The sequence below is a fragment of the Choloepus didactylus genome, chromosome 3 (genome assembly GCF_015220235.1).
Source record: "Choloepus didactylus isolate mChoDid1 chromosome 3, mChoDid1.pri, whole genome shotgun sequence".
In the NCBI taxonomy this organism is placed as follows: domain Eukaryota; kingdom Metazoa; phylum Chordata; class Mammalia; order Pilosa; family Megalonychidae; genus Choloepus; species Choloepus didactylus.
In genome coordinates this window covers 191707979-191733155 of record NC_051309.1, presented here as the reverse complement: position 1 = coordinate 191733155, position 25177 = coordinate 191707979, and the positions used below count along the sequence as shown (strand labels likewise).

Genomic DNA, 25177 nt, shown 5'->3' with positions numbered 1-25177 from the left:
TCTTTGACTGGTTTTGGTATTAGATTGATGTTAGCTTCATAAAATGAGTTAGGTAGTGTTCCATTTTCTTCAATGTTTTGAAAGAGTTTGAGTAAGATTGGTGTCAGTTCTTTCTGGAAAGTTTGGTAGAATTCCCCTGTGAAGCCATCTGGCCCTGGGCATTTATTTGTGGGAAGATTTTTGATGACTGATTGGATCTCTTTGCTTGTGATGGGTTGGTTGAGGTCTTCTATTTCTTCTCTGGTCAGTCTAGGTTGTTCATATGTTTCCAGGAAATTGTCCACTTCCTCTACATTATCCAGTTTGTTGGCATACAGTTGTTCATAGTATCCTCTTATAATTTTTTTAATTTCTTCAGGATCTGCAGTTATGTCACCTTTTTCATTCATTATTTTGTTTATATGGGTCTTCTCTCTTTTTGATTTTGTCAGTCTAGCTAGGGGCTTGTCAATCTTGTTGATCTTCTCAAAGAACCAACTTTTGGTGATATTTATCCTCTCTATTGTTTTTTTTGTTCTCTATATCATTTATTTCTGCTTTAATCCTTGTTATTTCTTTTCTTCTACTTGGTTTAGGATTGGTTTGCTGTTCATTTTCTAGCTTCTTCAGTTGATCCATTAGTTCTATGGTTTTGGCTCTTTCTTCCTTTTTAATATATGCGCTTAGTACTATAAATTTCCCCTTAGCACTGCTTTTGCTGCATCCCATAGGTTTTGGTATGTTGTGTTCTCATTTTCATTTGTCTCTATATATTTAGCAATTTCTCTTGCAATTTCTTCTTTAACCCACTGATTGTTTAGGAGTGTGTTGCTTAACCTCCAGGTATTTGTGAATTTTCTAAGTCTCTGATGGTTATTGACTTCTAATTGTATTCCATTGTGGTCAGAGAATGTGCTTTGAATAATTTCAATCTTTTTAAATTTATTGAGGCTTGTTTTATGTCCCAGCATATGATCTATTCTGGAGAAAGTTCCATGAGCACTAGAAAAGTATGTGTACCCTGGTGATTTGGGATGTAATGTCCTGTATATGTCTGTTAAATCTAATTCATTTATCAGATTGTTTAGGTTTTCAATTTCCTCATTGGTCTTCTGTCTGGTTGATCTATCTATAGGAGAGAGTGATGTGTTGAAGTCTCCCACAATTATTGTGGAAACATCAATTGCTTCCTTTAGTTTTGCCAGTGTTTCTCTCATGTATTTTGTGGCACTTTGATTGGGTGCATAGACATTTACGATTGTTATTTCTTCTTGTTAAATTGCCCCTTTTATTAGTATGTAGTGGCCTTTTTTGTCTCTCAAAACATCCCTGCATTTAAAGTCTATTTTATCTGAGATTAATATTGCTACACCTGCTTTCTTTTGGCTGTAGCTTGCATGAAATATTTTTTTCCATCCTTTCACTTTCAGTTTCTTTGTGTCCCTGTGTCTAAGATGAGTCTCTTGTATGCAACATATTGATGGTTCACTTTTTTTGATCCATTCTGCGAATCTGTATCTTTTAATTGGGAAGTTTAATCCATTTACATTCAACGTTATAACCGTGAAGGCATTTCTTGAATCAGCCATCTTATCCTTTGGTTTATGTTTGTCATATTTTTCCCCTCTCTCTATTAATATCCTTTATTGTACCCATACCGAATCTCTTTAGTACTGAACCTTTCTCCAAGTCTCTCTGTCCTTTCCTTGTCTCTCTGTCTGCAGGGCTCCCTTTAGTATCTCCAGTAGGGCAGGTCTCTTGTTAGCAAATTCTCTCAGCATTTGTTTGTCTGTGAAAAATTTAAGCTCTCCCTCAAATTTGAAGGAGAGCTTTGCTGGATAAAGTATTCTTGGCTGGAAATTTTTCTCACTCAGAATTTTAAATATATCGTGCCACTGCTTTCTTGCCTCCATGGTGGCTGCTGAGTAGTCACTACTTAGTCTTATGCTGTTTCCTTTGTATGTGGTGAATTGCTTTTCTCTTGCTGCTTTCAGAACTTGCTCCTTCTCTTCTGTGTTTGACAGTGTGATCAGAATATGTCTCGGAGTGGGTTTATTTGGATTTATTCTATTTGGAGTTCGCTGAGCATTTATGATTTGTGTATTTATGTTGTTTAGAAGATTTGGGAAGTTTTCCCCAACAATTTCTTTGAATACTCTTCCTAGACCTTTACCCTTTTCTTCCCCTCTGGAACACCAATGAGTCTTATATTCGGACGTTTCATATTATCTATCATATCCCTGAGGTCTATTTCGATTTTTTCAATTTTTTTCCCCATTCTTTCTTTTATGCTTTCATTTTCCATTCTGTCATCTTCCAGGTCACTGATTCGTTGTTCAACTTCCTCTAGTCTTGTACTATGAGTGTCCAGAATCTTTTTAATTTGGTCAACAGTTTCTTTAATTTCCATAAGATCCTCCATTTTTTTATTTAGTCTTGCAATGTCTTCTTTATGCTCTTCTCGGGTCTTCTTGATTTCCTTTGTCTCCCATACTATGGTCTCATTGTTCATCTTTAGTTCTTTGAGTAGCTGCTCTAGGTGCTGTGTCTCTTCTGATCTTTTTATTTGGGTGCTTGGGCTTGGGTTATCCATATCGTCTGGTTTTCTCATATGCTTTATAATTTTCTGTTGTTTTTGGCCTCTTGGCATTTGCTGAACTTGATAGGGTTCTTTTAGGATTTGTAGACCAATTGAAGTCCTTATCTCTAATTTATCAGATCTACGGCTTTGTGGAGTACACTTTCTCTAACTAACCAGCAGGTGTCGTCCACGAGCCACCTGTTCTCCACAAGCCAGTTCTCCCCTGCTTAGCCTTTTTGGTGAGTGGGGGAGTGAGTCTTGTGGGGTCCAGTTGGTGTACCACGCTTGCGTGTGTAGTTGGTGTTGCCTGCCCTGTATATGGGGCGTGTTTCTGGGCAGTCAGGGAGGGGAGGTGGCTCTAACAATCAAATCTCCCTGGTGATCCTAGAGTTTTAAAGCTGCTGCAATAGTCTAATCCTTCAGTTCAGTCCTGCCACAGTTTGTCTCTGCCACTGACCCACAAGTCCTTGGTATTGGCGTATGGCTCCTGAGACTTGCAAGTGGGCCCCTCTTCCAGGCTGTGCACCCCGGGTCCTCTGTTAAGGGATGACTGTGCTATGTCACAGGTGAATGCCGTCCCCCCAGGGCAGTTCTGGGCTGCTGGGCTGTGTAGGGAGGCTCCCAATCTACTGAAATGATGGCTGAATGGGGCTTTGTTAATTCACACTGCTCCACCTTCCCAACTCTGGGACAATCAGCTGAGGTTGCAGGGAAGGCTAATGTCCACACCCAGTTTTGTGGTGTGTGCCTGTTATTTGAAGCGCTTCCGTCCCACTGGGTTGTCTGGGGCAGGTCTGGGCTATGGGGCTGGTGACGGGCAGGAGTGTTTCCTGTCCACCAGGATGATGGCTGTGGGCAGACACCCCCCTTTACTTGGGAAGTTGTGGTGTTTAGTGAATTTTCTCAGCCACTGGATTATTGCCTTTTGTCTCAGAGCTCTCTTAGTTCTGCTCTTGTCTTGACCTGCCCAAATTGCACGTCTTTGAAGCTTTCTGTATTGGGCTTCTTAGAGTAATTGTTTTAGAAAAAGAAAAAAGGATTAAAAAAAAAGGGCCCACCTCAGAGATCTAATGTGTTATTGAAATGCTAAGAGACAAAGCAATTAGGGCCATTAAGGAAAGGTCCACAGGGCAGAGAGATCAGCTTTTCTTCGGGATTTGCATATGAGCCTCAGGGCCTGAGCTCTGCCCTTCCCCTTTCTATGTTCACCAGAACTCCAAAAATCCTCCGCTTTTATTTTGGAGTTTTTTGTGCTGTATTTTTCTATGCCTGTCTCCTCTCTGCTGGGCTGGCTGCTCTCAGATTCTCTGGTGTATGGTCTCAGTCTGTCTATGGTTGGAGTTTGGATCAGTAGGGTGAGTTTCTGATAAGAGCTGCCACTGCAGTTCTCCCTTCTCCTTCCCGGAGCTGACAGCCCCTCCTCCCACAGGACTGAGCCTGGAAGGGAAGGGTGCGGGTCCCCAGGCCACAAAAACTTACAGATTTCGCTGATCTCAGCAGTTCCACGTTTTCATGAGTGTTGTATGAAGTATGCCCAAAGTCAGATTGCTCTGTGTTGTCCAGTCCACGCAGTTCTTGGCTTTCTACCTACTTTCCTGGAGGAGTAACTAAAACATACAGCTCACCAGTCCGCCATCTTGCCCTGCCTCCGTCTATCCATGTGGTTTTAATATTTTACTCTTATTTTACTAGAGTTTGGAAGAGAACAGACCTTTATACCTGCCTTTACACTGCCAAGTTTAACTAGAAGTTGAAATATTAATTTTCCATTTCTATGCTTTGTTCTTAGATCTGATGCCAGTAAATAGTATTGAGAAACAAAATATGGATAGAAATATCAGTTATAAAGAAGATAGGAAAACCATCTAGATGAAAAAATGTTATATGGCTTCATTACATGTTTGGCATGATCTGTAACTGCTACTGCTTATTGACTGATTCAAGAATCAACACATTAGGAAAAAGTTATGTCAGTGATATTTTATCATCACAAAGTGAAGGGTATACAGATTAAATATTTAATATTCACTGATCCTGAACTCATGGTCCTTATTCCCACCTCTGTAGACTTTGCTTTTTGTGTCTGGTACCTTTTTTGGGGGTGGGGTGGGGAGAGTCTTTTATAACCACCTCTATCCCCTATGAACCCTCTCTTTTAATTTTCTAGTTGTGGCAGGACTTCCATTCTGATGAAATGGGGATGGCTGTGAACTTCTATTATTTTTTAGCCAAGAAGAGGTTGGGGTCACTTAGGGGAAGTGATATTCCACTAAGAATCTGTACACTAGAGATAAAGAGGTGGTAAAAGGGAGACAATTCTTAAAGGTCCTAGCCTTTATATTCCAGGGTTTGAGTGGAAAATAATAGATCCATGGCAGTCTCACAGAACTCTGTGATCAATTTGATAACCCTTATATTATGGTTTGGGAAACAAGGAACTAAAAGTGTAATGTTCCAGTTGTAATGTATCTCTGCTTTTCCTGTTCATGCCCCAAACTATTGACATTCAAAATGCATTTCTGATATCATCTGTTTTAATTCACCTTGGATTGCATAGAGGAAGAAAAATGCAATTAAGTGTTTGGAAAATTTCCCCTTAAAATATTATAAAATGAAAGATGTTTTCAGTAATACAATTTTCATGACTTAAACTTCATGTGAATTAAAACTTCTTTTATTACTTTTTTATGAGGCTTTTTGGATCAGGTTTTCATGTCTATTTCTTCTCTATTTTCTATTTATGTTTCCTTCTTTCTGTCTGTCTTGAATTGTCTTTTAATAAGATAAGACTTTTAAACTTTTTTTTCTAATGGTTGACTAACCATAAATTTCTGATTTTCAATTGAGTGTATAAATAAAATAGAGAAAAATATTTAGATTAAGGAAAGACATGTGAATACCTATTTTACCATTCTAGATTGCTGACAATGTAGTTGAGTTTAAATATTAACATAATGAAATATCTAGAAAAAATACAAATGTTTTTTCCAATGCTATTTTTTAACAGAAAATTGTGTTTGTTTTCTTATTTCTTGATTCAGACTAGGCAGGAAATAACTTCTAAAATGAAATCTTGGTCATCTTAAGAAAATAAACACATCATTAAGAATAATTACTTTTTTGGTAACTTTAATAAGATTTGAGTTAAATTACCTTTAAATATTTTTGTAATGTTTCTCTTTGGTTTTTGGAAAGCATTATTTATAGAGTTATTTCAAAGCATGAAAAGAAGCTGCTTATATCAATCTTGTTCTTTCCTTTATTCCTTCACTGAATGGCGTGAGTCAGATATTCTACAAAGGAGGGAGTAGACAGTAGGCAATAAACAGGCATGTGGGAGATAAACAATGAAAGTGTAAATAAGCTGGTGTTTACAATGTCTGAAATTATATGAAGGAAACAAACAAGGTGCTGAAATAGATTATGTGAGTTAGGATATTTAGTTACAGTGGATAGAGAGCATCATTGAATATGTAGCATTTAAGCAGAAACTTTAATGAGGAGAAAATTTAAGCTGTGCATTGTGGCAGGACAACATCATTCCAGGAAAGGGAGCAACTTTTGTAAGGTTTTAAGCTTGAAAAAGGGCTGCAGTATTGGAGGTGCTGAAGTTTAATGACTGCAGGCAGGAATGGTATGAGATGACGTTGGAGCAGTAACAGGAACCAGATTGTTCAGGGACTTCAAGTGGTGGTTGGATTTGTCTGAAATAATGAAGGTAAACCACTGGAGCAGATTAAATAGGTGAGTGATGCAATAATCCAGGGAAGAGATGATGGCAGCTTTAACTAGGAGCTTAGTAGTGGGCAGGGAGAAAAATTGCTATTTTTAGAGATAGCATTACTAGGACTTGCTGATAGATTACATTTAGGGATGAGGAAATGGGAGATGTTAAGTGTAATTCCCAGATTCTTGATTGAACAACTTATTAGGAAGGTTTAATGAGATGGGAAAGACTTGGAAAGAAATGGATTTGGAGAAGAAATTCATGAATTCAGTTTTAGCCATGATACAAATGAGATTTTGATAAATCTAATTGGAGTTACCTTTTGATGAGAAGTTTGGGTTGGATATCCTCAGATATAGATTATATTTGGAGGGCTGGCAATAGATGTGGGTCCTGAAAAAGTAGTGTAAGCAAAATATAAGGGAAACTATTTCTGAACCCTGAGAACTCCAAACTTTGGGATTAGGTAAAGGAAAAGTCAGCAGAGTTTACTGATAATAATAGCTACCAAGGGAGGAGGAATAGCAGAAGTACCTGGTCTCAGGGAGACAAAGAGCAGGTGATCTGGCTTTACTAGACTAGCAGGGTGATCACAGAATGGAGGTAAGTGTGATAGGGCAAAGTAGAGCTCATGTGCAAGTTGCTGGGATCTAATTCCAGTGGGGTAATGGGGACATAAACCAGGCTGGAGTGTTGTCAAGGACTGGGAAAAGGAATAGGAGAGTACAGATATATATATGTAACCCTTTCAAAAAAAAAAGTGAAGCTATGAAAGAGAGCAGGAAAATGGCAGTAGCTCAATAGGATGTGGACTGAAAGGATGGTGTTTCTTCTACTTGTAGATATTTTTCTATCTGCATGCTTGTAGTTATTTTTTTAAAATTTGGGAGAGTAGTAAGTTTGTATGGTAATAGGAACACTTTATTAGAGAAAGGGAAAGGAGAGAGAAGATGCCCAAGAGATAGGACCGTAACTAAAGGAATAAATTATTGCACAAGCACCTGTAAAGACACTGGTCTTCATGGAGATGGGGAGAAGCATTTTGTTACTTGTCCTGAAAGAAGGAAGAAAGATTGGGTATAAATAAAAGTGAGTTGCTTTTAACAGCTAATTTCTATATGAACTATGTGGCTATTTGTCCACTGTGGTAAGCTCTGGAATGAGCTTCTTCAAGGAGTCTTCCTTGAATACCACAACTGGAAATAATCATTCCTTCCTCAGAACTCCCAAAGAACTTTTCTGTTGTTCCCTTGGCATACCTGTAACTATCTTGTAGTTTGTATGTCTTACCTTCCTCTTGAAGGAAGTATTCATTTCTAATTCATTCCTGTACCCCTCAAAGTACCTAGAAAAGTTTCTTGCATCTAATTATCCTATAAATATTTATTCTGTTATCATTATCATATAAATATGATTTGGTTTTCTTTTCCCCTGGTGATAAGGTGATAATGAATTTGTAGTAAGCCCAGATATACTTTAATATTTGTTCTATCTATCTATGGAACAGTTCTCTCTCTCTCTCTCTCTCTCCATCTCCCTCTCTCCCTCTCTCTCTCTGTTTTGAAGTTGGCTAAATGTGTTCAGAATAGATCCTGTGATCTGGACTTTATTATAAAGCATGAGAACTAGTAAATTTATGTCAAATCCCAATTTTGCTTTATTTGTATGTGATGAGTAACAACAAAGATTAAAAAGGTGTTTTTCCAGGGTACTTTTGAAAGAAATGAAGTTCATTTCTTCTTTTTTTTTGGGGGGGGGGGGGTAAATAAAGAGCAGTAGTTCTATTTATCCTAAAATGAAAATACAATTTAGTAGATACACTGACCATATTGAAATTAGCCCAACATCAAAGGGTATCTGTTAAATTGATAGTTTCCTGTTGTGAAACTTTAAGCATGAATTCTCTTTATTGACAGAGAAGGGAGCATTGTAGAATTTGCTTGTTTAACTCTGACCTTCATGGGGTCAGATTTTAAAACTGGATTAAAATTTGGTCTAGTGTAACACTTTTGGTTAACTGAAATCTTTGCTTTAGGTTTTGGAGACTGATTGAACATTTCAGTAATATGATATAAATGATATTTTTCTTCTCTCATTCAATGTGGACTTTTATTCATCCACATGCCTCTCCAAACAAGTAGATAAGAAGTATCTCTGTAAAGAGAGGTGAATTGAGTCCACAACACAGTACTCATTTGTCTAAAATGTGATGTTAGAACTAAGAAAATTTTTCAAGATAGTTGTGGAAAATTCTTGCTATCTCAAGCCATCAGCATATTAAAAAAAAACACTGTGGAAATGAAATTTTATCCTCTTTTAATAAGGAATATTTCTTCTTAATGCTCACCCTACCACTAATATCATCTGTATTGCTATACCTTGCTGAAAATACTATAAAAGGTGTATTACATAGAGAAAATCATTGTTAATTTAGGTTTCTGAATAGTAGGAAATTGAGAAAAATATTGTAGTATGATATTTCCATAAAGCAACTTTGAGATTGGGAAATGGTTGAGCAAATTTGTTCCTAAAATATGCAGTTAGAAGTTCAGGTGTAACTGGCCTGATAAGAGAGTTTTTGTGGTTTTTCCATAGCTGAGTATGTGATACTGCCCTCAGGAAAACTTTCCAAATCCTTAATGGTGAATAAGATATGGTAATAATCTCTACTCTTTGAGTATGTATCCTCAGCATGCCCTAATCACCCATTACCACACCTGTCCTACAAACACACACACACACACACACACACACACACAGCCCTTCCCGAACCAGAGTGCAATTATGGACCAGAATCAGGACTATAGAAAATAAGAATATAAATAAATGAATTTATAAAGAGAAGCATATATAATTTGCTCACATTTTTCATTAAGCCAGTATAAATGCTTTTGCAACTCTAAAGTCATAACATAGGTTTTAATTATAGAGAGAAATTTAATAGGTCTAGTAAAAATGAAAAATGAAATTTTTGTGTTTTCAGAAACTATTTCTGGTTAAATAATTCAATTTTGTTTTATTCAACATTGTTTCATAGCAACAGTTCTCCTCCTTGCCACTTTAGTAACTGGGTCTGGAATCCTTTAGGCACAGAAGCACATAAGCAATGAGAAACTCATCTGGAATTAATTGCAATATACAAAACAGGTGTGTCTTAAAATTTGAAAATCCCTTGGAAAGAGCAAATTCAAAGAACTGATAATTAATATTCTTAGCTTCCAAAAAAATACATATATATAATATCTAGTATTCAAACTCCATGAAAAGAGAACCCTTGTTTACAAATAGTATGCCTAGAAGAGTCCTTGGCACAGAATAGTCATTCAATAAATATTTTCCAAAAGACATAAAATCATAACATTCTCTGCTTTACAATTTATTTAAAATATTTTATTAGATTCAAGTTGCTGGCTAGCTTAACAGCCTTCCTCGTCTGTGCTTTACAAATATTATCTATTTACACACAGAGCAGCTTTGCAAGGTAAATTTTATTATCTACATTTTTTAAATGGGGAATCATAGTTTTGGGGATATTATTATCAACATCATTATCTACACTAATAAAAAACTTACTATTAACAAATACTTGGCTATTTACATAACTCATTTCACATTTCACAGTAGTTCATTTAATCACTATAGCAACCCTCATATTTCAGATGAGGAAATGAGACTTGAACTTCACACTTGCAGTAAGTGGAGAAGCAAAGATTCAAACACAGGTATATCTGTGCCCAAAACACATGCTCTTACTATTGTATTGTACCCGACGTGTAGTTCTCCAAAACCCGTGCTCTCATGGAAAACTCAGAATTTAGTCAGACATTTTGTTAGAAATGTATCTTTGCATATAATTGTATGTGATTTTAAATAATACATACATATGATTGAGGAAATCGAGATTTCACAAAGAACACAGATTTGGAGGGAAAGATAATTACAATATGCTTTGAGAATTAAACCTATTTTATAGTTTAATGAATATCCCTTAAAGTAATTATTGCCCACATGTTCATTGCTATTACCACTGTGAAGTGTAGATAGCATCGAGTGCCTAATATGTAACCGGTACTAAACTATGCACTTTGCATACATTATTTAAAGCCGTCAAATACTTCACATTTATTTCAAAAGCCAGAATTGAAAGTGGTTATAGAAAAGGAAGAAGATATTGTAAACAATTTTTGAATATTGGTGATGTTATTAAACTTTGGGGTCATAGGGGATAAATCAAATAACATGCATAATATCAAGATTTAATTATGAAACTGTTGTGTGGTTCTGGCATGAGGAGAGACATACAGACCAGTGGAACAGTTAACAGAACTCTAGAACAGACCCTGCATACATTGCCATGTGATTTGCATCCACCGTGCCAGAGCAGTGCACTGGGGAAAGGATGGAGTGTTCAATAAATAGTTCTGAATTAATTAAATATGAGTAAAAAATAGAATTTTTAACCCCTACCTTACACCATACTCAAAAATTAATTGTAAGTTAAGTGTAAGTCCAAATGTGAGAAGTAAAATATTAAGCTTCTAGAAGAAAACAGGATGGAATCTTCACGACCTTGGGGGTAAGAAAGATTTTTAAGATACAAAAAAGTGCTAATCATAAATAAAATAATCTGAAAATCTGAACTTCATTAATATTAAGAAATTGTGTTGAGAGTGAAAATACAAGCTGTAGAAGATATTTGCCATATACATATACAACAAAGGACTTATATTCAAAATATTTTAAGAACTCCTATGAATTAATAAGGAAAAAAACAGCCAATCAAAATGAATTAAAGGCATTCTTAATCCCATGCCAAAAATACATGAGAAAGTATTCAGCCTCTCAGTCTTCCAGGGAATACACGTTAAAACCACAATTAGATGTCACATACACATCAGTGTGACTAAAATGTAAAAACTAACAGCACTAGTTGTCAAAGATGTGAAGCGAGGGAACTCTTATATATGACTCTTAGGAGCATAAACTCATCAATTTTTACAGTTTTTAATCACTTTGGAAAATGGTTTGCCCCTATCTATAAAGCTAAATGTATGCATACTTCATGAACCATCAATTCCACTTCTAGTTATATACCAAACAAAAATGCATAGGTATATTCATAAAAAAAAAAAAACATAATTTGTAGCAGTTCGTACAAATATTCAACCTTCCAGCATGTTCTTCAGGGGTTAACAAATGACCTCTACAGCAGAACTAACAAATCTGACAAAGCTCTTGCAGACCATTGCAGGGTTTCTCAGCAGCAGCACTGTTGCCATGGTGGACTGGATAATTCTCTTATATGTAGGGGCCTGTCCTGTGCATTGTAGGGTGATTGCTAGCATTCCTGGTCTCTACTCACTATAGCCAGTGGCATATGCCCCTTGGGTTGTGAGAACCAAAAATGTTTTCAGACATTGCCAGGTGTCCCCTGCAGGACCAAATCGACTCTACTTGAAAACCACTGCTCTGCCTGATAATAAATATTGGAAAATTTGTGTAATAAGTTTTAGGTCCTTGGCATTTTCTTATTATTTGATAAATAACCGTATTTGCCAATTTTGGCTTCACCTACTTGGTATCAATTTTGAGATTATATCTGGAAAAAGACAGGAATTAAACTTTCTGAGATCATTTTGTCATTTTTACAACAAAGTGGAGTCAATGAGGATTCCGTTCCAGAATGAGAGTTGAGCAATTGGTTTTCAGTGTTCAGTGGTAGAAATCAGTATTCGTAGTCTCTTTGTTTTCCAGGATGGTGATTATGGAGAGAGAATTGATTAATTATCTAGTTTGGCATTAAATTAGAAAGGTACCTAAAAATAACATGCTTTAAATTGAATATTCAAAGTGCTTAATCGGAACCAACTTAACTTAGTTTTTGCTGAAATAAATATTCAGCTTTTCATTTGTCACATATAGACCAAATTAAAAAGTGACTTTTCATTTAAAAATAAATGAACTGTGATATCAATAATAGGTTTTTTTTTTTTTTAAAGATTCTGTTCTAAAATACACATTATTTTCAACATTTACAATGAAATATTTCACAGGGCAAGGTAAAAACTAAAACTTCCTATATTAAACTAAAATTTAAATATCTGCTTCCAGGGTTACCTATTTGTGACACATCAGGTTGGTGTAGACATGGATGATGGGTGACCTGAGGGTGAAAGAATCCTGACTCTGACACCTTCACTGAAACATTAGGTAAAATGATTTGCTAAGGTTATATAAATCGTTTGCAAATTTCTATACTTAGAAGAATATAGGCATCATAGACCACTTGAATTTCCATCTTTACTTATGATTCTCTACCAAAGATTGATTTTAGAGTGAGCTTTATAACTGTGCATTAGATAATTTCTCAAATCCAAAGCCTTTTCCATTCTGCCACCCAGCCTGATTTCTGCTTTTGAGAAAAAGTATTATTAAATAATTAGAATACACTTTTAAATTTTACATAATTTACCTATCATAGGTAATTAGCTGAAGGAAATAGAAGAACCTACAAGTTCATTTGTTACACAACCATTGTTAACTAGAAAAAATAAATAAGCATGTTCCCTTGCTGTTTTAGGTGGAAAATATTGTCAACAGCAACTTATTCTAATGATTGGATCTGACCCTATTTTCCAGAGAAGAAAGAAAACACAGTGTAGAGTTACTGACCTTGGTAACTACTTTTTGATAGATTGATGGCTGTTGATAATTTGGTTTCATAGGACAAATGGATGAAGTATGTGATGAATAATATAAAAAATATTTCCTTCAAGAATTTTTTGTAAATTCCTTAACTATTAGTGATAATTTGAACAAGTAATCTTCTCTTTGCTTTACCTTACAAAATTGTTTTGTTTTTGTTTTATTTTAATATAAAATATTATTTGAGCTAGACTTTTAATGATAGAGTATGGGCTTTAAACTAAAGTAAATATAAATTAAACTTGTATATATTGTATATATATAATTTTCCATTTTGAATGTTAGTTATTTTTCTTCTCTTTTAAAAATAAATATATATTGGACACTTAGACCTGTGACCTTTTTGGCTACTTCATTAATATACAGTAATAAAACTTTCTTTGATATATTCTCATCCATCTTTTCTATTTGATAAAGGTATGTGCTTTTAGGTGAAAGGAAATTTCCCATAATTCAAGTGTCTCCATTTTCCCATGAATTTTGAGCTTCACAGAATTATTAAATGAGTGACAAATTTAGAGCTATATATATAGCATAGCAATTAATTTAAGACAGTAGCTTGAAGGGACTACTGACACTTGTAGATATTTAAAAACTAATTTCCACCGTTGGCACATCCAGGACCATTACTGGCTTGTGTGCTAGATGGCTGCTATGGTGTCCCACTTACGGTTGATGCTCTGGTCTAATATAGTTCTTGGGAGTAGACAGCCTACATGCACATGTACTTTCTTCCTAATAGGCACCCGAATGTCCCCTAGTCAAAGCAGAGCAGCAAGAGGGAGATTTGCTTTTGTGAGCTTTGTGAGTGAAATGTAAAGTTGATTAGGGGTCACTGTCAATTCCACCTCAAGTGTCCACTTCATCTTATCATTTTCCATGACTACGGAAAATTATCGAGTACAGGTGAAACCCCAAAGCTCCTTTTCATCGTGTAATTTATTCTAGAACCAGAGATTTTGCTTCATTTTTTCCCATTAAAGTAAGAAAAGAATACCTTCCTTGAATTATCTAGGAAGGGGATTATTCCTGATTCCTGCAGCTCCCTCCCACATTGCACATGCAGCTTTGATTTCCTATTTCATTTCAACATTCTCCACTGAAGGTCACATAGATTGCCATTTGCTAATGCATGTGTGCTGAAAGTTTCGTAAGAGTAACTACTAGAACCTACTAATTGATCCATCCAGGTTTAAATGCAAAATTAGATTTATTTTTAGATTACCTGAAGCTTTTATTATGGTCGAATACAGATTTGTAAGGCACTTTCTATTGGAAGCTATATCAAATCCCTCTGGAAAATAAAAGGAATATGTATTTAAGAAAATGGTATGAACATTCTAGCAAACCTTAGTGAACACAAAGACTTGAAGAAGTACTGAGAAAGAACTTGACTTTCATATACATAGCATTTTCACTCGAAAGATTTAGGTTTATGCCCGGTACAGAACTCATTCTAGGTTACTGGGAGCCTCTTCAAACTCTTCAAAAATAGAATATGTGTACAAATTTTTGATGGCTAGCTGGTAGTATCTATCTTCAGGATTTGGGTCATATTGTTATTCACAGAATCCCATCATTTATCTGATAATTCCCAATTCCTAGGTTTCTGCTCATTTAGAGCAAAAAATGCAGCAGACAGAACTCCTGTTAGAGGACTCAGAGTTACAACTCTGAATTGTCTGAAAATTTCAATTTGCCTGGAAAAAAATCTCTGCACTGTGCGTTTGTTCTCTAAAGATACTATAATAAACTCCTGACTACAAGAGTAATAATATACTTTTATATCAAATGCATATTTGAATCATCACAAAATTTCTCAGAGGAAGATATTATTCCCATTTTACAGATTGAAATGAAGCTCAAAGAGATTAAATGATTTATCAAATGTCATCCAATTAATAAGGTCTGTTCCCAGGATAGAAATCTGTGTCTTTTAATACTAATGCTTGTGTTTCTTCCACACAAGTATAATAATTACAGTCTATTAGGAATAACTGAATTTATTGCACAGTCTTCAAGCCATTTCTAAACCATTTTCCCAATGATTGTTATAGCTTAAATAATATATAAAATGTATGCTGTATGCAGAAATAAGAACAATAAAGTAAACAAATGGCTGAGGTGAGAGCTAATAATATTGATGCCAATATGCTTTAAAATGATTACTTTAAATTTTTATTCTTATTTTGATATGTTGCATATACTCATCATCCAAATTTAAAATATAGATATCTGTAAGGAGGAGCATAGCAATTACCTATAATCCTACTACTTGGAGAAGATGACTATTAATATTAATATTTTTACACTTTAAGACTATACATCCACAAGTATGTTACAGACATATTTATATATAAATTTTGTTTTCTGAAAGGATTATGTATAAACCCTATATGCATATTATGCATATATGTATAAACATACTGTATATAAATTGTGTACTTTTTCATAGACTACATTACGAACCCCTTTTCATGTGAAAATCATATATCTGTATGATCATTTCGAAGTGACATTACATACTTTCTGTATGTACCATCCATTACATACTATCTATGTGTACCATAAGTTATTTAAACAATTCTTTATTATTGTCTGTGCAGGTTGTTTTTAATGTTCACTATTATGGAGAACCCCACAATGAATTTGTAAATATATCTTTGCAGAGTTATATGTTGGATAAGAAATTTAATTCCAAAGGGATTAAATTTCAAAATGGAACATATTTTGAAGGATTTTCAACTTGTAGTACAAAATTTTCCTTGAATTGCTGTGTAAATTTATACTCCCACCAGGATTAGAAGGAATTATACTTTCGTTCGCTTCTGCCATCACCAAATTTATGTTAATTTTATTTATTCTTTGTGAATATTCAAGTTTTTTGCCCATTTTTCTATTGAAATGCTGGTTTATTTTTTCTCATTAACATGTTCATGTAATATTTTAAGAACATTGGTCTTATCCTACCTGTTGTGTATATTGAAAATAGTTTTCTTACTTTATTGTTTCTTTTATTTTGTTTGCAGTGTATTCTGCCATGCAAATATTTTACATTTTACTTTTGTATTCATCCCTGGAATGTCCTTTTTTTCAGCCTTAGATTACAAATATAACTTTATTTTCTACCAGTTTTTCATGTTTTTATATTGTGTTTTCTTTATTGTGAATTTTATGCTTATATTTTTCTTCCATTGATCTGTTGAGGAACGTAGTGCCTTCTCCTAAAAATAAAAGTTATAGTTTTTTCCAGTTCTAAATTTTAAGATACAGAAGTAATGTGTCTGTCTTAAAAATTCACATAACACTTAATTGAAAGTCCCTTTTCACCACCATCCTTTTTCTTAACGTGTATCTTTCATTAAATCATAGAACAATGTTGTATTACAGTTACTTTTGTTAGGGTGGGCACTGTTTGTTCTGGAAGTGGAAGCACTGGCATTATCAGCTTAGATCAAAACTTGACTGAGGCTCAGCTGAGCTACAGGGAAAGAGATCCAGGGACCTCCCAAGCATGCACACTCCCATGTACTTCAGAATTAAAGGGTTACTCAAGCAAACAGAGGCATACAAAAACCCATTTGTGAAGTTTTACTTTAGGTAGCATTGACTGGAAATATACCTGTGTACTTTATATAAATCTTTCCCTGTAGAATCCGTTTCAGATTCTGGGACATGCATGTTTCTTAAGTTTTCTGCCATGTGTGAGGTTATCCTTAGCCATGTATTTCATAAACATTTAATTGGGAAACTCTAAGAGGAGATTTTGCGCTTTTGTTTGAACCAAGATCTCTCTTCCTCCATCCCAAACCTCCAAAATTTTATTTTTCATGGGTGAATTGATTCTTATGTGCACTCAACTTTGAGAACCAGTGTCCAAAGTATTTTCTTATATATTTATACTTAAAAGCTAGGAATCTCATAAAAACATAAAATAAACATTCGATGTTTTATTCCACTATTCAGATAGGTAAAGCTAAAAATGTTCTGTTTTTCCATATATTTAAATTATATTTTAAAAATGCTAATTTTTTCTTAGGTATGATAACTCCTTGACTATAACTTGGAATGTTCCACTTAATTGGATACATTTATATAGATAGTCAGCCATTTATAAGCAGATTTTGTATTCTCTGAACTACTTCATATCTTTTTCATAGCAGCATAAATCTTAATGATCAAATAGGCTTTTTAGAAATGTTGGAGGGTTCTGCCAAAATATAAACCTTAACTCTGACACTCTGTTGAAATCCCGTTCTTCATGTGATTATTTAGTCTCATAGCTTCCATGAAAGTACAACTCCTACTTTTATTTCAAGTATTCAGCCCAATTATATTTTATTGATGCTGACACTAAAAATGAAGTAAAGCGCTAGAGTGGATTTTAGTTTAATTTTATTTATATTGGATGGTAATATAAGCTTGAATGATTTATCAAGCTTATAAATTTGTCAGTTACGTAAAAGGACTATAAATAACACAAATAAGCTACTTTTAAAATTATCTTAGAATGTATTTCAAAAAAAGTTTTTATTTTCAAAACCAAATATATATTTTAATTCTAGTATTGATTCATATAAATTTAAATATGAATAAAATTATGCCAGAAAAAGTTAAGTAATTCAGGAGTAATTAATATTTTCATTAAGGACCACTGCATACATCATAGGAAACCTGTAGGTTTTTAGTGCATCTGTTTCCAAATTCCTTAATCTGATTAATAATTGGTCTTGCATGTTTCTTTGACAGGCTTATACGGGTGAAGATTTGGAGGAGCAGCTGCGGTCTGTTTCCAGTGTGGATGAACTCATGACAGTACTCTACCCAGAATATTGGAAAATGTTCAAGTGTCAATTAAGGAAAGGAGACTGGCAACATAATAAAGAACAGTCCAATTCCAACACAAGGACAGAAGAGAATATAAAATTTGCTGCAGCACATTATAATGCAGAGATCTTAAAAAGTAAGTACAGAAAACAAAATGTACAATAAGTCTCATATATCAAATTAGTGAAAATCATCGACCCAGTGCTTTAATTTCAGCATTTGTACCACTGAATGTATCTTTAGGGCTGCATAAACAGAAAATAAAGAATTACTTTTAAAATATAGCTTTTTTTTTTATTTCACTTTGAGTGTTAAGATGATTTCTTGAAATATAAAAATGAAAATGTGCATGCATATCAATACAAGTTTATTTTAATTGAGGTGGTATCCTGTTTCACTTTTAAAAACATATAGATATGATTTACATGCTATGTCAGTTTAATCATTTAAACATTCTGTATCTTATAAAATAATTTACATAACTTTTCCTTCTGATTTGGATTTAGAAATGCTCCATTGCTCTCAAACCAAACCCAAATCACTTTTTCAGATGCCACTTTTTGCTTGCTCCTTCATAAATAGCTGACTTGAAAGCTGGAGCTTTAAAATCTGCTGAGATAATTAGCAGAAAGCCTCACAAAAATTTATGATGCTGAATAACATGGAATAGTATAAATTGGTGGGCTAATTTTAAAAAAAGTAAATCCCTTCCATTGTTAGGTATTAATCCCTATAAAGGATTTTAAGTTTGCAATGTATTTTGAGAACAAAAACAAACAAATAAAATGGCTTCAAGATTGTATAATCAATAGTTTACAGTCTTTTTTTTCCCAAAGACTTTTATTTTACGGGAAATATGGGAGAATAAATTAGAACATCGTAATGCAGTATTTAAGGAGTTGACAGTGTTATAAGTAAACTACTAACTCACTGGAAACAGAATTCAAAGAGAGAACATAAAAGGAATAGGCAAATTTGACTCTCCTGAAAAAGTCCACAAAGCAAGTCCCAAATGACGGAAAATAGCCTTGCATTTTAAGTGGCTACCACCATGACTTTACCCTAAGTTGCCAGAAAGGGAGGCTGAAAATGATTTTTGACTTGAGTCCAATTCAAAAATCCAATTCTTAGCCATCTTCTCATTTACCTCTGTTTTAAATTAAAAAAAAAAAAATCATGTTGTTTACTTTTGCTTTTAGACCACAAAAAATAGTACAAAAAACTGACTCTCTGTAGGGCTTATAAACATCCATATATTACATTTGCATTTTCTTAATAAGGAACACAAAACATAAGTGCTGTGGGATATTACTGTAATTTTAAAAAACTGTAATCTTAATTTAGCTTGATACATGCCTATAGGAATGAGTTTTTGTTAGAAAATATCCTTAGCAGCTCTGTTAAATATCATATATTATTCCCAGTCACAGGGCAATTCAGTATCCTGTCATTTTCATTAAAGTTATGTATTTTATTTAACTTTAAAAAATAAAATCAGTGTGAGTGACTTCCAACTGCTGTGGGTTTTTGTCCCCTTGGTGGCTTCTGTATAACTCATGGACTTCCCTGTGACTCGACAGGTATTGATAATGAGTGGAGAAAGACTCAATGCATGCCACGTGAGGTGTGTATAGATGTGGGGAAGGAGTTTGGAGCAGCAACAAACACCTTCTTTAAACCTCCATGTGTGTCCGTCTACAGATGTGGGGGCTGCTGCAACAGTGAGGGGCTACAGTGCATGAACACCAGCACAAGTTACCTCAGCAAGACGGTAGGTATTTCAGCTACTGCCTGAGAGCCCTCTCAGTCTGCAACTGCGGGGATCGTTTGCTTAAACTCCTAGTCCCTTTAAACTAAATTAGCTCAATTCAGAGTGTCTTATATTTTCTTTGAGGGAGGAAGTAAATTTTTCTCTATTTTGTGTTTGTAATGATATAATATCACAAAGATAGCAGTTGTACTCTGTGATCTCTGTTCAGATAGCAGTAGCAAGGATAAGTGACGAAAATCATCCATATATAGAAATGTTGATCTTTAAAGATCATCACTTTCATTTGGCAGTAGAAGACTTTAAGGATGGTTAAATCCTCTAGTTATAGAGATATAGCACAAATTATATCTTCAAAATATGTAATCACATGCAAGCATTCTGTGAAACAGTGGAATAGTGCCAAAATAAGCCATCACATTGAACATGTGCATCGTGCTCATTTAGAGAGTTAAGGAAGTAATGCTGACACCAGATCTCAAGTATTTTAAATAATATGTTAAGTCCATCACTTTATTTAAGCTTCTAATAAATAACCAAGAAATTTCTCAGGAGACTTGGTTTGGGCCAGGGGTTTTCACAGCTGCAGAGAGGCACAGGCCTGTTTTGTAGATGTTACCGGGAAGGGGAGGCTGGCTATCAGACGATGTGTTTATGTGCCGATGATAACCATGTGAGTGTTGTTTGAAATGACATGTATCACTGATCTCTGCACAGGGATGTTCGGAGAATTGCGGTGGTTAGGTCTGATGCAAACTTCTCCCTGAAAGAGAAAACTGTGGTTACACTAAACATCTTACCATGCTCTTTTGAGAGGTAGAATAGCATAGGTTATCTGGCTACATTCAGAACTGTCTTTTGATCTTTAGGATGAAAAAATGCAATTGTTTGAAAATGTGATGTTACATTTGACTTGTACAATGTCATCATGACAGCAAAATAACATTTTAAATTAAACGATCACTATACTGAAAATACACATGTAATAAAAATTTTATGACATACAAACTTTAGCTAATCTACATGATTCCCACTAATAAAAACTACTCCGATTTTAAAATAAGATAAATGGAAATAAAAGTTAAGATTACTACTTCAATTCCTTCAATTGCCTTTTCCCATTCAGGTGAAACTTCTAAACTTTTCATTTGGTCTCTGAGTTTGGAGACATTTTCCTGTTGTTAAATGCAAATTGCCTTTTTAAAAATTGTATTTCTTTATATTGCTCATATACTTGATGAAGGAACAAGTATATTTCAGATACTAAGACTTTCAAGAGGAAACAAAAAAATAAAATATAAACCAAAAATTTCTATTCAGTTGCCTCTGCCTAAACCTAAAAGATTAAAAAAATTTAAAAAGGGATGCTTCTGGGCCTTACATCATTCCATCTTGGCATAGTTTAAGGGCGGCCATAAGTGATTTGTTTTCTGATTATTTTCTAAAAGTACAGCAAAATAAGATAGTGTTCAGTTAGCAAGAAAAACAGTATGACTCTAAATATATTCATGCATTTAGAAGCTTTATCAATAGAATATATGGTATCAATATAACATGTCAGTGCCTCACAAAATGCTAGTAATGGACTAGCACATAATTGAAGTGTTAGGGCATGGTGAAACTTCTCCTTGGTTAATTTTTTTCCCCTTGATTCTTTATCAAACCACAATCAAGAATTTATTAGCTAAGAAATTATGGTTTTTATATTGTATACTAATTTGAATAAACTAATACTAAATTAACAGATTTTACTATATATTATATATTTATCTTATAACCCTGAAGTCCAACAGTTTTTTTTAACCCTTAATAAATGTTGGAACTAAACACTATTTGCTAGTCCACTGCTTCTCAAATAGAAATACTTATTCCAGTCAGATATTCTTGAAAATAACATTCATCTTAAAAAGATACTAATATTAAAAAGATCACTGCTTTTATATTCAAGCCCAACTCCATAAAAGGAATTGTGGCATCCTGAGTCTCTGAAAAATAGCATTTATTTTGAAGTTAGGAGAAATAAATAAGGGTGATTTAGGAACTAAAATATACTTTTTGGGGGAATACCTCTAAAAGTGCATATTATTAAATAATCCAGTTGAGCAACATGATATGTATCCTAGATTATATTATTTATTATAATGGTGTTTTGATTTAAATCAAGTATGTTTGGTTGATCCTGAAAAGGTCAAAAAAGGCTAGGACTCTATCTCTTCTAAAAATGAAATGACATTGAATAGATGCAAAGGATAGGTTTTAAAGAATTATTTCATCAAATAAGACAGAATGTATCCATTACAAGCTCTTTATTTAGCATTTCAAGAATGCCTTATTAGATTCAGTTTTAGATGAAACTTGGCTTTCAAAGTTCCCATGTTGTAATGATGTGGAGCTGAATAATTATTGTTGTATAGGTGTTTTCTTGGTTTGTTTTGTCTATTTGTTTTTTGAAATTCCCAATTTTTCTTATAGTCATTTTATTTTAATTTTTTGGTGAAACTGAATTGCCAATTGACAGTATTGTCTTTACACATTTCTTCCAAAAATTTTTTGTCTAAGTTAACACATAGAAAAAGTTTAAAAATGAGTCTACTTTAAAAATTATCTCAAGCTTTGTTGTTGGGCTTTTTAAAAAGAAATATTTCAAAGCATATGTCCTTTAATTACTGCTGCCTAAATCTTTTGTATAAAAGCTCTTCAAACAAGCTCTTTTGCTCCCAACACTTAACCCATTCTTGCAAAGCAATAACAACACTATAAAAAACACCCGAGATCTCTTGTAGTTTTACCTCTCTCATTGCGTGATCACCTCCAGTTAGAAACCTAGTGGCCATCTTTGAAGCCTTCCTTCTCTCTCCACAAACCTGTCATCATATCATATGTTGATTTCATCTCCCAAGTATGCGGAATCTCCATGTCCACAATCTGTCAGTTTAGTCCAAGCTACCTTTGATTTTCTTTCCAGCTAATGAGATAGTATCACTTTGCTCTCTCTAGTTCCATTCTCCCTCTTCCTAATAGATTCTCTACATTGCCCCAAACATGATATTTTAAAAACAGAAATCTAGTCTTGTCAATCTTGGGTATAAAGTCCTTTCAATGATTTCTCATTGCTTTTAAAATTCTTATCTCAGCCTGGAGTATTTGGCCTCTGTTTCCCTCTCCAACATTATCTAATGTTACTATTCCTCAGCCTTGCTTTTTGCACTTCAGCTACCCTGGCTTCCTTCAGTTCCTGGAAAACCCTGTCATCCCTCTGACTCAGAACCTTTGCACATGACCTTCTCCTTTCTTCTAAGTTACAAGTTTGTCAGATTTCAACTCAAGTATCAAGTAGCTCAAGAAAGTCATCAGAAATTTTTTCAACTAGCTTAAATTAGGTCTGATTTTCCAGTTAAATGTTTTATAGTTCCCCAGACTTTCCTTTCAGAGCACTTACTATGGTTTTTAATCATACAGTCACTATTATTTGGTTAATGTTTGTCTCCTCCATAAAGGTAGGGGCAGCTTTGTTTTGTTCATTAATTAACCCAATGCCTAACACAGAATTAGTGCACAAAACCTTCAAAATTACATAAAAACTATGGCCCTTTCTCCAGAAAAAATGAAAATTTGTTTATATCCACAGCATTTTCCACAGTTTCAGGGAGTTTTTTCCCTGACCCTTAGCCTTCATTTATTGAAGCAGCTTTAAAAACTATTCTCTTGAAGTTTAATAGTTATAAAATAATTGGTTAACTCATCTATGTTATTTTTAAATAAAGTAACCCTTTCACCAAGCAAAAGAAATTTATGCTATAAATTTTAGCTCAATCCTTTAAAATGTCTATTTTTTTAACAAACAAGGGAGAGACTTCTTTTTTCATTCATGAAGCAATGTGAACAAAAGTCAACATTCTATTCCTCTTAATATTGGTTTATGAAAAAAAAAATGCCTGCTTTATGTATGGGTGATAGATGACATGAATAGCTTAGGTAAAAACCTAAACTTGATAAAAAGAAAATCAGTAAATTATTAGTAAACAAAATAAATAAATTTAGTCTTCCATTAATCATTAGTGATTTATCTGTTACCACTGCATATTTAATTCACACATTTGTCTAGTTAGGTCTAACATTCGCCTAATTGGTATCAGAGTAGAAGTATTTATTCAAGAATAGATATGCATGCACAATAGCTTACAAACTGTTCTGTGAAGATGGAGACCTTGGAAGGTTTAGACTTCAGAAATCAAAAGCCGTCAGGGCTAAGAGGACTCCTATTCCTGCTAAGTTTTAGGGATGTGTAGGTACATGTAGTTCTATGTTAGAGCAACTTGAGTATTTCTCAGTGTATTTACTTTTTTCACCTCCAGACTTCACAGAGTTAGGATTGTGTTTATAAAAGATTTATGATGTTGACACTATTAATGTTGCCAGTTTCCTCTTAATTATAAGTGAGTATGAAAAAGAGGAAACCTATAAAATTGTTGACTTCTCTTTGGTTCTTTTGTTGTTTATTTTGTTTTCAGCTTTGTTTTCATCCTTTTTTTTTTTTTTTCTGAAGAATAAACTTACTGAGTGAGTGAAACTTTTATAGTGTCTCAGATAGGGACCCGGGTATTCTTTAGGGTTTTTGGAACTATTATTAACTTGGGCTTATCACGCTGTGGCTTTTTTGAGATATCTAGCTGAAGCTTGCATAGGAATAACATCCAGGACAGCCACTTGACTCTATTTGAGATCTCTTAGCCACTGAAACCTTTTTGTTGCCTTTCTTTTCCCCCTTTTGGTCAAAAAGGCATTCTCAATCTGTCGATGCCAGGGTCAGGCTCATTTCCGGACTCCGTGTCCCATATCACCAGGGAGGTTCATTCACCTGAGGGGTCCTGTCCTACATTGGGAGGAGGGTGATGCAGAATTGGGCTTGGAGAGAGTCCACATTTGAGCAACAGAAGAGGTTCTCTGGAGATGACTCCTAGGCAAAATTATAGGTGGGCTTAGCCTCCCCTTTACAATGATAAGTTTCATAAGAGCGAGAGAGGGCTTGACTTGTAAAGTAAGGGGTTCCTAATTTCACAAAGCATAAGATCTTTTTTGCTTAATACTTGCAATAATCACAGTTATAGATTCTGACCTGCAAAGCAGTAATATTTTAAAATATATTCATCCTGTATAGCAGCAGAGTAATTTTATCTTTTAAATTTTTTAAAGATTTGCAGACTTTTTTGAATTAAAAAACTGAGTATAATTGCAAACATGGCACTTGTTCCTCAAGGTTCTGCCCCAAGGCACTGTCTCTTCTGACTCCACATAAGCTCCTTAAGTTTCTTTATCTACTCTTTTTGTTCTTCATGGCAAATGACTTTCAGGTCATCTCCAGAGAGCTGAGACCCCTTTCCTGATCTCCAGACTTACTCAGCTTCTGTATTTGGTTTGTTCTCAGACAAATCAAAGTCAGTCTGTGTCTCACTGGAATTATGATTATCTCCCTCTCATTCCAACAAATAAACAAGCAGGTAAATGAATCTTATTCTTTCTTCAGTGTTCTCTGCCTTAGTAAAGAGCACTATCATTCACCCAACTGCTCAAGCCAAGATTTCGTCCTCTC

The 25177-nt window shown here is 34.3% G+C and overlaps 1 protein-coding gene across 2 annotated transcripts in view; it reads left to right on the top strand.

Annotated features, from left to right (window-relative positions):
• The window catches only part of VEGFC (vascular endothelial growth factor C), a 117424-nt gene that overhangs the window by 59153 nt on the left and 33094 nt on the right, over nt 1–25177 (top strand). Inside the window, exons 2-4 of one of the 2 annotated variants that reach the window (XM_037831052.1) lie at nt 12399–12497; nt 17742–17955; nt 19400–19590. In XM_037831052.1, the coding sequence (XP_037686980.1) occupies nt 17802–17955; nt 19400–19590 (345 nt within the window). In that variant the 5' untranslated portion in view covers nt 12399–12497; nt 17742–17801. The remainder of the gene's footprint in view (nt 1–12398; nt 12498–17741; nt 17956–19399; nt 19591–25177) is intronic. The other variant, XM_037831051.1, reaches the window with a different exon arrangement.